The 14,475-nt window shown below is 37.0% G+C and overlaps 1 protein-coding gene across 6 annotated transcripts in view; it reads left to right on the forward strand.

Annotated features, from left to right (window-relative positions):
- Positions 1 to 14,475, forward strand: part of SEMA5A (semaphorin 5A) — a 329,026-nt gene that overhangs the window by 249,221 nt on the left and 65,330 nt on the right. For all 6 annotated transcript variants that reach the window (XM_068671017.1, XM_068671016.1, XM_068671020.1 and 3 more), the window contains 3 exons: positions 347 to 528; positions 1,692 to 1,835; positions 10,155 to 10,302. In XM_068671017.1, coding sequence (XP_068527118.1) covers positions 347 to 528; positions 1,692 to 1,835; positions 10,155 to 10,302 — 474 coding nt within the window. The remainder of the gene's footprint in view (positions 1 to 346; positions 529 to 1,691; positions 1,836 to 10,154; positions 10,303 to 14,475) is intronic.

Here is a 14,475-nt window from a genome sequence, read left to right on the forward strand (position 1 = left end):
TTGAAATGGTACTATCGGACGTATGTTTCCACAGACATTCTTGCACATACAAATTTTAGGAAATAGGCAATGCTGTCATTAGAGGATAACAGAGGAAGTAAAATACACTTCTTATTGAATAACTGTAGGTTGAGTATGGTTGTGAAGGGCAATGGTTGTAATTATTGTTTTTGCTATAGTAGTGGCATCCAGTGGCCCAGATTATCCGGAGATGGTGGGAATCCTACAGCTGTAGCAATTGCGACAAGTGTAGTGTACTGTCTGGAAGATAATACTGCAGAATTAAGGAATAGTATGAAGCAACTATCAGGCCTCAGGTAGGCCTTTCTGTTTTGTTTATTTCTAGACGAGGAATCTGACAGTGGATGGACATTTTGGGACGTGGTCACAGTGGAAACCTTGCAGCCATACAGATGGTACCAGTGTTGGATCCTGCCTCTGCAGGACGCGTGTGTGTGACAGTCCAGCTCCTCAGTGTGGAGGGTGGCTGTGTGAAGGACCAACCATGGAAATTGCCAACTGTTCCAGGTAAAAAAAACAAAAAATAAATTCAGGTTCTATTGCTTATGGTTTTAAATTTTTAACTTAATCATAAAAAACAAACAAACATCATTTGCATTATTTGAAATCTCATCCACAATCCACTGATCCTGTTATGTACACGAAACAGTCCATAGTGATGGCCACAGCAAATGAGGCATTGGAAATTCTCTCCCAAACATTGTGGGAGGGAATGGCAAATAGTGCTTATAAATGCAGTGTACCAAATTATACTGTCCTCTGTTAGTTTTAACAAAATGTTGGAAAGAAAAAAATAAATAAATGTTAGGTAATATCCGAATTATGATATTTTTCTCAGTTCTTTGAGTTCTGTGAGTCATAAAACTGGTGAAACCTCAGTAGCTCCCTATTGTTGAGTTTTATTTTTCTTGATTTCTGTTTTTCTTCTACCAATACAAAAACTGTTCGCTTAATCATCAGATAGTTCTGAGAACTGCAAAAGTTTCTCTCTCTCTCTCTTTTTTTTTTTTTTGTTTGTATGTTTGTTTGTTGTTGTTTTTGCTTTGGGCAGAATATTAAATTCTTTTCAAGATGCTTGATCTCAAGTACATTTTTTCTAGTGGATGTTCTAGTGTATACTAGGGAGGTACAAGTGCCTTCACGAAGTTTGCAAATACAGGGTATAGCCTTTGAATTCTGTTAGCTCTTCTGATAAGTTACAAATAAGGTATTTGTGACTTATCAGAGTCTACTGTTGAAACTGTGATCTAATGCATTTTTATCTTTTTTCCTTTAATCACTTTAATCACAAAATAGGTAGCAAAACTTGATGTTAATAATAATAATTGGACAAATATGTAATTAAAAGTTATCTTCAGAACTTTGGTACAAAAGTTTGCTAATCAAGTTTACCCAGAATAAAGTGACTGAACGCAACTAAGTAGCTTCATGTCTTTGGACTTTATTTACTTCTTGTGTAATGGGGTCCTTCCAGCAGTTTACAATGCAAGGAATATGGAAGGATCAGAGCACTTTTATTTTAGTTCAGTATTCTTTAAGAAATGGAACACAGTGAAGTATTAATGATTTCTACAGAAATATTAATGGGTCAGATTTTGCTGTCAGTCACACCTAATCAGCCATTCGCTATGTATAACAGATGACAGAGCCTGAGCTTTTTATTCTACCAGAAATGGAGGCTGGACACCATGGACTTCTTGGTCACCTTGTAGTACCACTTGTGGAATAGGCTTTCAAGTTCGTCAGCGTTCCTGCAGCAACCCAACCCCTCGACATGGAGGACGTGTCTGTGTGGGACAGAATCGCGAGGAGAGGTGAGTTATCTTTTCTCTATTATCTATTTTATTTCTTCTGTTCAGCTGTATTCCACAGGATATTTTCTCTTTTACCTACCTGGTTTTTCTTTCATTCCGTTTTCTTCCACTCTCTCTTTAAATCCACTGCTGCACAATAGCAGTATTCCCATTAGCAAGGTTGTGGGGCTGCAGCAGTTCTTTCATCTTTCACTTCAGCTGCATCCCTTCCAAGCCAGCTGAGCTCCTAGTAGTGCCAGAGAATTGTGCTGAAGTCATGTGCTGTTGTCCCTTGAGACCCTGAAAATTGATTCTCCTGGAAAATTGATTGCAGTGTTTGAATTGTAAGTCGCCTGGGCTCAAGACCTGGAATTCAGAGCAAAATATAGTAAGGTCACAGCACTATGTTACTGATACCGTGAGTTCATTTTTTCTGCCTTAAATGAATTAAGCATCTATATAACGTCTAGAGAAGTTTCAAGGGCTTTGTTTTATATTTGATAGATATAATACACCTGGAGTCAAATATGGTTTAGCAAGGTTTCAGTATTTTTGTTGTTGTTTTTGTTGTTTTTTAAATTATTTGTATGTATATTAGCCCCTGAGAAGATCAAGTCAGCTTAAATATTGATTTCAACATCTAATGTTTCGTACCAGACTGAGCATTTTGTCATTATCTCAGAATCTAAAATTCAGACCTCTGATTTTATCATACACATACCCAAAAGCCTTTAATATGTTATTTATGTGCTAGGAACTTTAATAGAAATTAAACATTTATTTAGATCAAACTAGAATATATTCAGATCCACTACAGCTCTTAGATGGGTTTATTATCTTGTTTCTTGAGGCATGCCAAAAAGTTAATAGCAGAAGACTGGTGCTGGTGTAAGAATTTGGATTACTGTAGACATCCATTACAAGAGATGGGTGTGGATATATTTCCTGTCAATATATACTTGCAGTTTACTTCAGTGCTTCTGTAAAATACTTCCACATAACCAAAGGAGAAGGGATGCTTTTGTCCTACAGTGCTGTCAGATCAAAGTAAGATTTGGTAACCTTTATGGTGAGTTTCAATGGGGGATTTAATTAAGCAACAGCTCTGGCATTTCCTCAGATGAAGACATTCCAGGGAAGGGAATTTTCATCACACATTTATGTATTGACAGAAAATAAGGGATCTGGCTTCTCTAACTCTAAATGTAATGGATTGGTATCGTAGAACATGTGAACACTTGCTGTTTCAGAGCCATTAATATTTACCATTTCATCACAGAGGAAGAGCATTTTGATATTTCAGAAATTGCTTTCTGAAAATAGTTTGCCCAATCAAAAAACTGTTCACCAAATGTAGAATTATATCTGCTGCCACATAGCTCTGTCCTAGCATGAATAACAGTTATTGATTTTCTTGAACTGAGAGGTCAGTCCAGGGCAAGATACAATAAGACTGGATATAGAAGAAAAGAGTTTAGTTTGAATAGACTTTTTGGTGATGGACTATGAATGTTAGCAGTCATTGTCATCTTTATTTTAGCATAGAATAGTCCAATAAGGAGTTTCAGAGAAACACAGAAAGCTGTGAGAAATACTTATCTGATTATAAGAGAAAATGTCCAGTATTAAGACAACGGATGCGCTGAAAAAGCAGGTACAAAATGGAAAGTTATATTTACAATGAGTTGAAATACTTACTTAGAAGGATTGGATTTTGGTACGCAGTTGTTCTGAGCAAACAGAAAGCTTAAGTTGCTCTGCTTTTGTAGCCCGCAAGTTACTTGTACTATTCCTCTTTTGTCCATTTCAGCAGCAGTCTGGGATTATGTGCCAGTAAATTTACTGCAGGATACCTTTTTTCTCTCCCAGTTCCTTTGTAGCTGTTTACTTTCTCCATGAAACAGCCTCCACTCCCACCAGGCCTGCATTGTCTTATCAACGTGCCTCTCATTCACTAGCTTGCTCACAGCTAACTTTCATACCTCTACCCTGATTGTGTTTAGGCTGTCCACGAAACTTTAGTGTGCTGATGCTTTTGGAAAGGTAATATATATTTTATTTCAAGAAGGTGTGGTATGTTAGGACATTTTGTTACACCATTTGTAAAGCAGCATTTCTAGAGGAACAAGGTATCTTAACAATTATTTCCCAGGATTTTGTCAGTGTCAGGCAAAGAACTTGGATCTTTTCAGAGCTGTTAAAACTAGAGTCCTACGAAACTTGCCAGGCAGGGCTCATCCACCACCCACAGCAAGGGAGCAGAGCAAGCCTGCAGATTGTGGCCGGATTCAACCAAGCATCTGGGTCTAGGTGATACTGTGTTGATGAGGCAGCCTGAGATCCCAGTGGGAATCCAAACTACGGTCTTGAAGATCCCTGGCTGACCTTAAATAGAGCTCCTGGGCCCATGGGTGAGGTTGGTTGCCTCCATTAAAGCTTTTTGAGTGCCCTCAGGGCTCTAACAGCTTGTGGAGAGTTCTGAGCTGAGGGCAATGGAGTACCAGTATTTGTAGTAGTATTAATTCACTGTTTCCGTTCAGTGCCAGTGGAGTTACATCTGTGTCAGGTGGACACTGTGTACTTAAGAACCGGGCCCAATACATTTAGGCAGACTCAGCAAGTAGTCCACTTGCAGTACTTTTTAAGAAATGTCTTTGCCTACAGAGTGCCAATAAGCGCGTCTCAGATTTTCTCATGGAAATTAATGAATTAATGAATTAATGAATAAATAGCTTAACATTTTACTTTCTTAGTGGCCCAGCCCATAAGTAAGGTGAATATTTGTATAGTTTTACTAAAAATTAGTATTAGGTGGTTTACACACTGTGTGCTTTTGGCTTTACAAAAGTACACATTCATGTCACCTTCACACGTTTAGGAGATTAATTAGGGATTCAGTTTCCACAATCAACATTGTGCCAAGTTTTGTAACAGCTTTTAAACAAACACTGGTTCCAGTAGAAATCCAGTGCATAATTACATAAAAATAAACACAAAAAGACAGCTTATTGCTGAGGTTAATTCTCCTACAGATGTGAATGAATATTCAGTTTGAGAATATTTTTCATGCGTTAAGGAGTAAATGTTTGGCTAGGCTATGTTTGTTTTACCTCATGAAATCTGTGATCCTGCAATGTCTAATGCATCAAGTAGATCTGTGCTTGCTGGTCATTCCCTTGAAGTCAGTGGAAATATTTACTAATTTAAAGTTTTGCAGATAGGTTAGGCCGTTGCATGCTCTAGTGCTAAAGGATGGGGGGATGGAAAACATTTGAGAGATAGCAGCAAAGACTGGGATTACAAAGTCAATTTGCCTTGTAGAAATAGGTCAAAAATGCAGCTGATGTGTGCTTAGACAGAATATGGAGAGGGAATAAAAATAGGATTTAAACAGAATTTGATAATCAGATAAAATAATATTGTAATTAAGACTCGAGATGGAAAACAACCTGATAAATTCACTAGGGGCTTACAAAAATCTGTTGTTTTCTTCTTCTTTCCCTTCCCCTTCCCCTTCCCCTTCCCCTTCCCCTTCCCCTTCCCCTTCCCCTTCCCCTTCCCCTTCCCCTTCCCCTTCCCCTTCCCCTTCCCCTTCCCCTTCCCCTTCCCCTTCCCCTTCCCCTTCCCCTTCCCCTTCCCCTTCCCCTTCCCCTTCCCCTTCCCCTTCCCCTTTCCCTTTCCCTTTTCCTTCTTCCTTCTTCCTTCTTCTTTCTTTTTTTTCTTTTGTTTTCTTTTGTTTTCTTTCCCCTGTGTGTGGAATATTCACTGAAGCTGCTGGGAAAACTCTACAGGTTTGACTTTATAGAGTCTGTATTGTCCTGTCTTGACATTGCATGTCACTGTTCTGTCACTGAATGGAAATGCTTTTCCTCTCCTTGCTGAGGAAGGATGTAGTAGTACAGCCTTGTTAAGTCCACTGGTCTTCCTCCTATTGGTGCAGAACTGAGGTACATTAAAATGAAAATCCCTTGCTTCTAGGAAGTGTATTCCTCTTCTATTACAAAGGGAAAAAGGAAGAAAAAGGAGCAGAGCAAATCAGAATTAGAAAAATGAATTGGCTGCAGTTAAGGAGTAAACCATTGAAAACACTGGAAATTTTCAGGAGTACAATGTAGGAAGCAGCAGATATTGTCACATTTACTTTGTACACAATCCTCAGAAGATTCAGAACTCTTGGACTTGTTTCCATGAGAAGGAGGAAGCACTGAGAGCCAAACATCCCATCTGTGTAGCCCTGTTTGCTTCTGAGCAGAACAAATGAACTCGGTCTCCTTCAGCAGAGAAGATCAAACACCAAGAGCCCTTGGACTTGCCCCTACTCCCACGACTACCCTTCCTGACGGGAAGTGTGTGCTCCCATGCTCCTCGCTTTGTCTGTTCCCTCCTCTTCCACAGAAATTCCTGAGAGCACATGCCACAGCCCCAGCCACCTTCCAGAGTCTCCTGAGTGGGGATTTCTGTTGATGCAGCAATCCCTTTCCAGAAAGGCATGTGTGTGCGTCATACGTCTGCCTTCAATTAAAGGAATCCAGCATTCCCATCAACCTCAGCACAGTCTGTGCTTCCCAGTAAGTTAGCAGCTGGTAACCACGAATACCCAGCACACAACAGTATTGCATGGGAATGGGTGGACAGTGATTAAAGTTAGTTTGTTTTTCTTAAATGCATACTAACAAAATATTGTTCAAAATTAAGAGTTATGTGTTTAAACAGAATCTCTGTGCAGAGTGAAAAAGATACATTTGTAACTGTCATGCAGTTAATGTGTTGTACTCAGTGCTGCATGACAACACTAATTTGACTAAAGTCAAATACTTTGTCTTTTTATAACACTGAAATAAATTGCTGAAATAAATTCCAGTTGTACCCTAATTGCCTGGAGTAAAACTTACAAATTACTCTAAGAACTAGTGGTTCTGGACATGTCTGGATAGAGGATGTTTTCCTTTTCCCCAGTATGACAATTCCTTTATTAGGGCATTTGAACTTGGGCTCACTCTAAGGGAAAATGGGAAAGGTCACTGTACAAAACCCACATTTTGCTAGGCTGTTCTTCTATCTGACCTCATCACAGCTAGAGATGGGATTAGGGGAGAGGGCAGTGGTTTCACAGATCCAAGTTTCTTATATTGCGTGTTTTGTTGAATTACTGTAAAATGTTAGCCCTGTGGGTCCTGAGAACAAAATTAAGAGGGGAAGAAAGGGCAAAAGGGAAAAAGGGTTACTGAGTGACTTGAAATGCAGCCAAGAATCAATATAATGAAACTTGGCTCAAAGCCCCTTGCTGTAGCACAGCACTCAAAGATCAATTTCAGGGATGTATCTAATTTTGAAAACATACCTGATGTTTTTAGAGGTTGTCTGACTGAAATGAAAATCAGATTCCACTTGTACACTGTGATTTTTATTCCTTTTCTGAAAAAAATAAAAATCAGCAATCGGTTTTGTCATATTTTTTTCCCTGATTTGAAAGTAGTAGTTGCACGTGAATTTTAGTTTTTGTTTGTTTGTGTTGTTGTTGTTGTTGTTTGGTTGGTTGTTGTTTTTGGTTGTTTTTTTTTTTTTTTCAGTTTCATCTTGTAGTTTCAACTGTAACTTTAAACATTGCTGGTTAGCAGAATTGCTAGTCTTTGAAGTGCTTACTGTGTCAATTGCTAGGCTCCATTCTGTCTTCCACTTAAGAGAGAGAGCAGGTGATAGAGCACGATGGCATTAAGAGGCACTGTGTAGAGTCAGGAATCTCATCCAAATGAGATTTGTCACACCTGACTTCAGGTGTCCACGATGTGAGTGTTAATGCACAAGTGAGATGGCTGAACTTCCACTATAGTTTATAGATCTCTAGGCAATACAGGCAGTGGAGAACAAACTAATTTGTTTCTTTCTACTATATATTCCTAAATTGTGCCAAATTAATGATTCTAGCTCTGTAGGTTGTATCAACAAAATTTGAATTGGCTGTATGGAATCTTAGATGTCTCTCTCTCACACAACTCTCATAGTTATTATAGAGGAATCTACATCGAGGACTGTATTTGTATGACCTGTATTAGACATTTACTTTATGGTGACATAATTCATGTTTTTAAAAAGATTGTTTCTTTCCATGAGCTGTTGCTCAAGTTTAGATGAGTACTTCATTTCTAGAGAGCTACACTGTATGTGTCTATATTTTAAGGTGAGATGAATCCCACCCTTAGTTTCACTTTTTGCGTGGCTGAATATCAGTAATTGTCAATTTCATGGCAGACTTGCTTAATCCCATGTGTGTATCCCAAATTAATTTAGCACATCTCCATTCAAAACTAATTAAAATATGCAAAATATGTACTCGTTTAAATAAATAAATGGTGATGTTGCATGTAAGTTTCATTGGGTACACATTCTCAACAAATGATCACAGAGACCAACTATCACAAATATTTCCATAAATGAATGCATGTGACAGAGAATATGCATGCAGCTGTTTGAGTTTTTTGAGAAGAATATCCAGTCCCAGAACATTCCTCTGCATCTTTAGGGATAGCATAATATGAACTGCGAAATGCAAATAATGAACATTCAAGAGAAAAAGAAAAAGTTTATGCACAAACTATGGTTGAAAAGACATTTACTCAAATCACACACAGAAGAATTCTGAGATAGCAGATTCATAAATATTGATTTTTTATTGTTTTCCCCTCAGTTTGCTGGAGAACAGCAGACAAGCCCAATACAAGCTGTTAATAGTTTACTTAACAATACCAAAACATGACACTAAATATTGCTACCCCATTTACCCCACTCCCAACCTTTTAAATTGCAGTGGAGTTGCTCAGACCTACAGATAAATTTTAAATCACAGGGTCCAGTGTATGTGATAAGCCTACTGATATATATATATATATATATATATATATATAAATATATATATAAATATTTGGGAAAGTCCCAACTTTTAGTGTTGTTTATATAGATATAGTGTTGTTCTATATATATATATATATATATATATATATATATATATATATATATATATAAATATATATATATATATATATACTGATATATATATATCACACAAACAACGTTTTTTCCTTACAGACTTCTGAACATGTAAATTCTTTGGTAATGAATAATTAAAGCTTGAAGATCTTGGGGATTTCTGGAAAAAGAAAAAAAAAAGTTGTTATTCTTTCTGAAATGTTGTTATTCTTTCTGAAAATAACAACAGTTTATACTGTCATTGTTTCTCTTTGTGTAGAAAATGAATTACTGTTCAGTTTTCATGGCAAGAGAGTGCAAAGTGATGAAAGCCTGCCAGAAATGCAAGAAGACAGTGGATTTTGGATGACTGGTGTAAAAGATGAGGAAGTATTGTAATAAATGGAATTGTTTGTTCAGAACAGTCAGAAATAGTAGGAACAAGAGCCATACAGTGGCAACCACAGTGGTCCCTTTTTGAGTCCCAGTTGTGCTTACTGATAGCCCAAACCCTTTGAACCCACACAGAGGGGCTTTACCAAGCAGTGTATGCTACAGCCAGTGTCACTAGATGGCACACTCTAAAAATCAGGAACCTTAGGTTTTTACAAAAAGTCAAAAAGAAAAAAAAAAAAAACAACACTAAAAGTTGGGACTTTCCCAAATGTCTGAATGTCGTGTAACAGTAATGATGGCTTTGTAATTAGATATTCCTGTTTCCCTCAAGATCTTGGAAGCACCCTGAATCAGTTTGCAGCCCACTGGGAAATCCTGCAAAGATTATAATAGCTAAAAACACCCCTTACAAGATAAAGCAGTAACACTATCAGAACAATACACTTCTCTGTGCCTAGAGTCAATGTTTCAGTTTTTATTTTGCCCATAAAAGTGGAGTCACTGTAGAAAGCAAAATGCAAAAAAAACAGAAAAAAGAAAAAAAGCTTTCTAAGGATGAGAGAGTTGGTTCCTAATCAATGCTTGGCTGGAGAATGATAGAAGAGTGCCTGCCTAAATGGTTGTCTTTTGTTTGACTCATTTCTGCCCCAGATGTATAGCCACAATTGTTATTATGAAAGTAGCTGTCAGCCTTGCTTATGTGCTCACAGTGCAATAGCATGGTTGTATCATGAGTTGTATCATAGAGAGTATTAAGGCACTGAATAAAGCAAACAAATGCTTCAAATGCTTCAATAAATTCTTAAACTCTGCACAGTGTGATAACCATTAGTTCAATGTTTTATGAATAAGAGAAGGGCCCTTTGTATAAAATATTTTCTTGTACAAACACCTATCTGAATAATCAAATAAAGAACTTGGAGGAGTTTTTGTCTCGATACTAAACAGATTATTTGGCTCCTTGTCTGCCTCTTCTCACAGGTACTGCAATGAGCATCTGTTGTGCCCCCCTCATGTGTTTTGGACAGGCTGGGGTCCATGGGAACGCTGCACTGCTCAGTGTGGAGGAGGGATTCAAGCTCGGCGTAGGATATGTGAAAATGGTCCTGACTGTCCTGGCTGCAGTGTGGTAAGTAATTCTCAGCTTGCCCTTCAGCAAATAGGCATGTGCCCATGTGATGTACCCCTAACATGAGTCAGTAGAGTACATTTGTCTCTGCATTGCTGGTGTGTGCTGAAATTCACACAGTTTATTGGAGAAATATATATCAATCAGTTTTTATATAATGTCATCTAGATTATAGGCTTCCTGAGGCAATGTTGGTGCAGACGGGGAATGTGTCTTTGGCAGGTTTATGGTCTTTTTTATTTTGTTCACCAGAATACATGGGAACTCTTGCTATGAGTCCAGGTCTCTGGTGTCTCTGGTCCTGTACAGCACAGAAAAGGATAGCTTTAAAATCTAAATAAATAATGTGACAAAAAGTGAATACAGATTACACAGTGATCTTAGCATCTCAGCAGCCTAACAGCTGCCAATTTATGAAGCTACTGTGGGACAATTTTGAATGAATTAAATAAATTGTGAATACCTCATTTACAAAGAGAAGTGTGGGGAACAGCATATAGGGGCTTTTTCTTACATATGGAACAAACAGAGCATTATGTTTCATGGGATGGGCACATCAAAATGGAACATTGCTTTCTTGAAGCAGTATATACATAGCAGCGTATGAGTGTTTGAGAGAAACATAGCAGAGACATGCAGAGAGCAGGGTGACAAGTTCACTGCAATACACTAGGAAAATAAGGTCGGTGTGAATAGTGATGAATGGTTAACGCCATCAAAGCCAAAGGAAAGGATTTTGTTGCAGTACAACTAGAAGCTGAAGGAAAGACTTAGCAAGTGTAGGTGAATATCAGAAGATGAACCTTGGGGTGCCGTTTCATGTTACAGCTAATTTGAATTCTAGTGATGGATTGTCATGGAAGGGGATATTATGTAGAAAGCAAAATTTGAAGTGGCTGAAACCTAAGAAGATAGATTCTGTTGCTGAATGACAGAAGGTATTGTTAATCTCCCCAGTGACCAAAATGAACACAGCTCAAAGGAAAATTGTGGGTTCTGTTTTATCCATGTAGAGTTTAATGACCAGGCCTAATGTTGCACACTGAGAAATATGCACTGAGCTTTGTTCCAGAATACTAGACACAGAATAATTTTTATTTATTTCTTTTTTCACATATTAAACCAATCTTTACATGCCTTCATTTCAGAGAGTAAACAATTAATTCTGAGGTTTGTCATCATCTCTAGACTATTTGTTAGTCTGGTAGTAATTCAGTACTAAAGGAAGGATCATTTGTTACCTTTCTTAATTTTAAGCATTTGCGTATTTTCCCAGGATTTGTTCTCTTAATATTTATCCTGGTGGTAAAGTGCATTTTCATTATATTGAAAACATCCAACATTTTTTTTCTTGTCTTTCAGCTGAACTTTAAGAATTAACCTAATAACTTTTTCAAAGTTTTCCAAAATATTTGTTTCCCCCAATGGTACACAAAAAAAGCAGACATATGGCCTAGATCTGTTGTTAAATCTTCATGGCTAGCATAGTAAAGAGCATAGTGTGAAAGGTTTCTGTCCCAGTCATCCCTGTTTATCCCATCTCCTAGTATTCATGACTTCATGGGATGGGATAAACAAGTATTCTAGTTTAACTGGTATTCATTATTCACTTGGAAAGCTAAATAATCTTAGGAAAAGATGCAATGAAAGTGGTAGTATTCTACCCTACCTACTATTAGATCTGGAGTAAAAGATGTTATAAGCCTTTCACCAAGTGAATGAAAGGCATACCTGAAATAAATAGGCTCAGGGAATTAAAATACCAAGTTCTCTCTCTTTTTTTTTTTTTTTTTTTTTTCAATCATGAGAAGATAGCTTTAATATAAAAGAAGGCATTCTGAGTTTCTTATTTACCTTCAGTAAAGATGAATTCAGGGAAACTTTCATAATGCTAGAATAACCTGAGTTGCCATAGGTCTTCTGCAGTTGTATGGTTTGGATTCTGCTGTCTGTGTAGTCAGGACTTGCATTCTTAAAAAGCAGGAAAGAAGCACATAGACAGAGGAGAGCATACCATTTAAGAAGAAAATAAAAATATTAGACTTCATTTCATTTTGAAATGATTTTTTTTTTTTTTTTTGATGCATCAGAAGTGTAGGGAGGCCTAAGTGCTGTCTTGGGACCATTTTCAACTATGGTGGTTCTTTATCTTTAAAACAATTTATCAGTGGGGGGTTGGGAGCGAAAAAACACCGCAACTGTTTTCTTAAGAAAGGGTCTTCATATTGTTTGCCGGCAGTATCAGTGGACCAGATATCAGGTAGGGAGTACCTATCTCTTCTGTTTACTAATCTGAGACCAGCCTGTGTGTCTGTAGTACAGCCAACCTTAATCTCTTTAGCTGTTCTCATTTTGCTGCTTTTACCATATCCATAGCAGTTGTCTGTGTCCATCTGATGATTTCTACTATGTAATTTTTACTCAGCAAATTTCCTCCCTTTTAGCTCTGTTGTATTGCTGTTAGTCCATAACAGCACAGCAGGTGGCTACAGCTTGTGTTTTGCTTTAGTCTCATCAGCTGTTTCCTTGGCTGTATCTCATATTCAACCAAGACAGAATTCAACCAAGACGATTGGATATTTCTTATCAGTACTCAGTAGAGAGTTCCATGCAGCTATTGCAAACTTAGCATTTTATAAAATAATAATGAACCTTTTGATGCATGCAGATATTCCAAAGATATAAATACATGATGGCATCTCTCACTGAAGTTTACTCAATACATGAAAATAGATGACTGGAGAATAAAGACCAAAACCATTTAAGCATTTATGCTCAATATAGAAGACCATAAACTTTTATGATATATGAGAGCTAGAACACAGATACTCCAGAAGGTCAAAAACATGAAGTTTGAAGTCAAAATCTGGAGCCATAAGGACCTTTCAAGATCTTTATGCTAATCAAAGTTAGTGCAGAATGCTGGAAATTGTCTAATGAGTGAGAGGATTGTCACAGCCAAATTTAAGAGCAGCCAAAATCAGGTAATTGAAAGCTTAGGTGGATGACAAAACAGGTATTACTCTAATGTATTCAGGTGATCCATGTGCTAGAGAAAGCACTATGGAATTCTGTGGACTAAGTTAATATGACTCAGAGGACAAATCTCTTTAGATTTTACAGCATACTTGGGTAAATTGTACGTTTGCTTCAGAAAGCTCTTTTCCCCTGAGAAGCATAATCTCCGTTGAGTTTGCCTCGGGTCAGTAATAAAAAGTAAATTATTTTCAGAATTATTCCTAGAATAGGAATTCTAGTCCAAGGCTCCAGTTGGATGACATACATTTTGTATTTGTGTTCTCATTTCAGTCATGCTAACATATGCATTGATTTTAGTATTGTAATGGAAATCTGGTAAAGAGTATATACTTCACATATACCAAAACAAAGCATGTTAGATTTTTCTGTGAAATAGAACAGAAGAGCAGATTTTGTGTTGTTGTTCCTTATAAATAGTTCCTAGTGTTGCATTCATATTTTTTCATTATTATTTTAATGTTCCAGAATTGTGCTGAAAACCAGGGAATTCTTTATTCTAAAGTTTCTGCTATGACACATGTTTAAAAAAAAATGTCTTGGAAAAACAAATATCAGAAATGTTCTCTTTCATTAAGTTTTTAAAAGGAATTTGAAGATGGAAGGTTTGCAGAAATACTTTGTCCATCAGAAAGGACAGAGTCTGCCTTTAAAATATTTGTCATATCCCAAAATAAATTCCAAACGCCCATTTGAGCAACAAGAGAACACAAAAGATTGTTATTGTGTTTTTATTTATTTATTTATTTAAGTTTCTGCCTGATCTCTAAGTTAAGGGAAAATACTCCATCAACTATTGCAAAACCAGAAAATGTATTCTCACAAATGTGAGGTACAAACAATTACACTTTTTCTATGACATTTGACTATTTCATGCTCGTTTCCTTTTCAAATCTTTTTTTTTTTTTTTCCTCTCTATAATGTAAACTCCATGGATACTAGTTGTTTCTTGTATGTTTTAAATGTTTTGCAAAATAGAGCCTGCCTTCCTCTGATGATGTATGTGTAGCTGCAATTATAACCAATATCAAGTAATTAAAACGGTTTAAAAAATCACAAGAAATAGTTTCAGAAAATGCTGACATACTGAAAAGTGGTACATGTGACTCTCAACTTTGTCAGTTAAGTGGGTTATCA

The sequence above is a fragment of the Anas acuta genome, chromosome 2, assembly GCF_963932015.1.
Source record: "Anas acuta chromosome 2, bAnaAcu1.1, whole genome shotgun sequence".
NCBI classification, from domain to species: domain Eukaryota; kingdom Metazoa; phylum Chordata; class Aves; order Anseriformes; family Anatidae; genus Anas; species Anas acuta.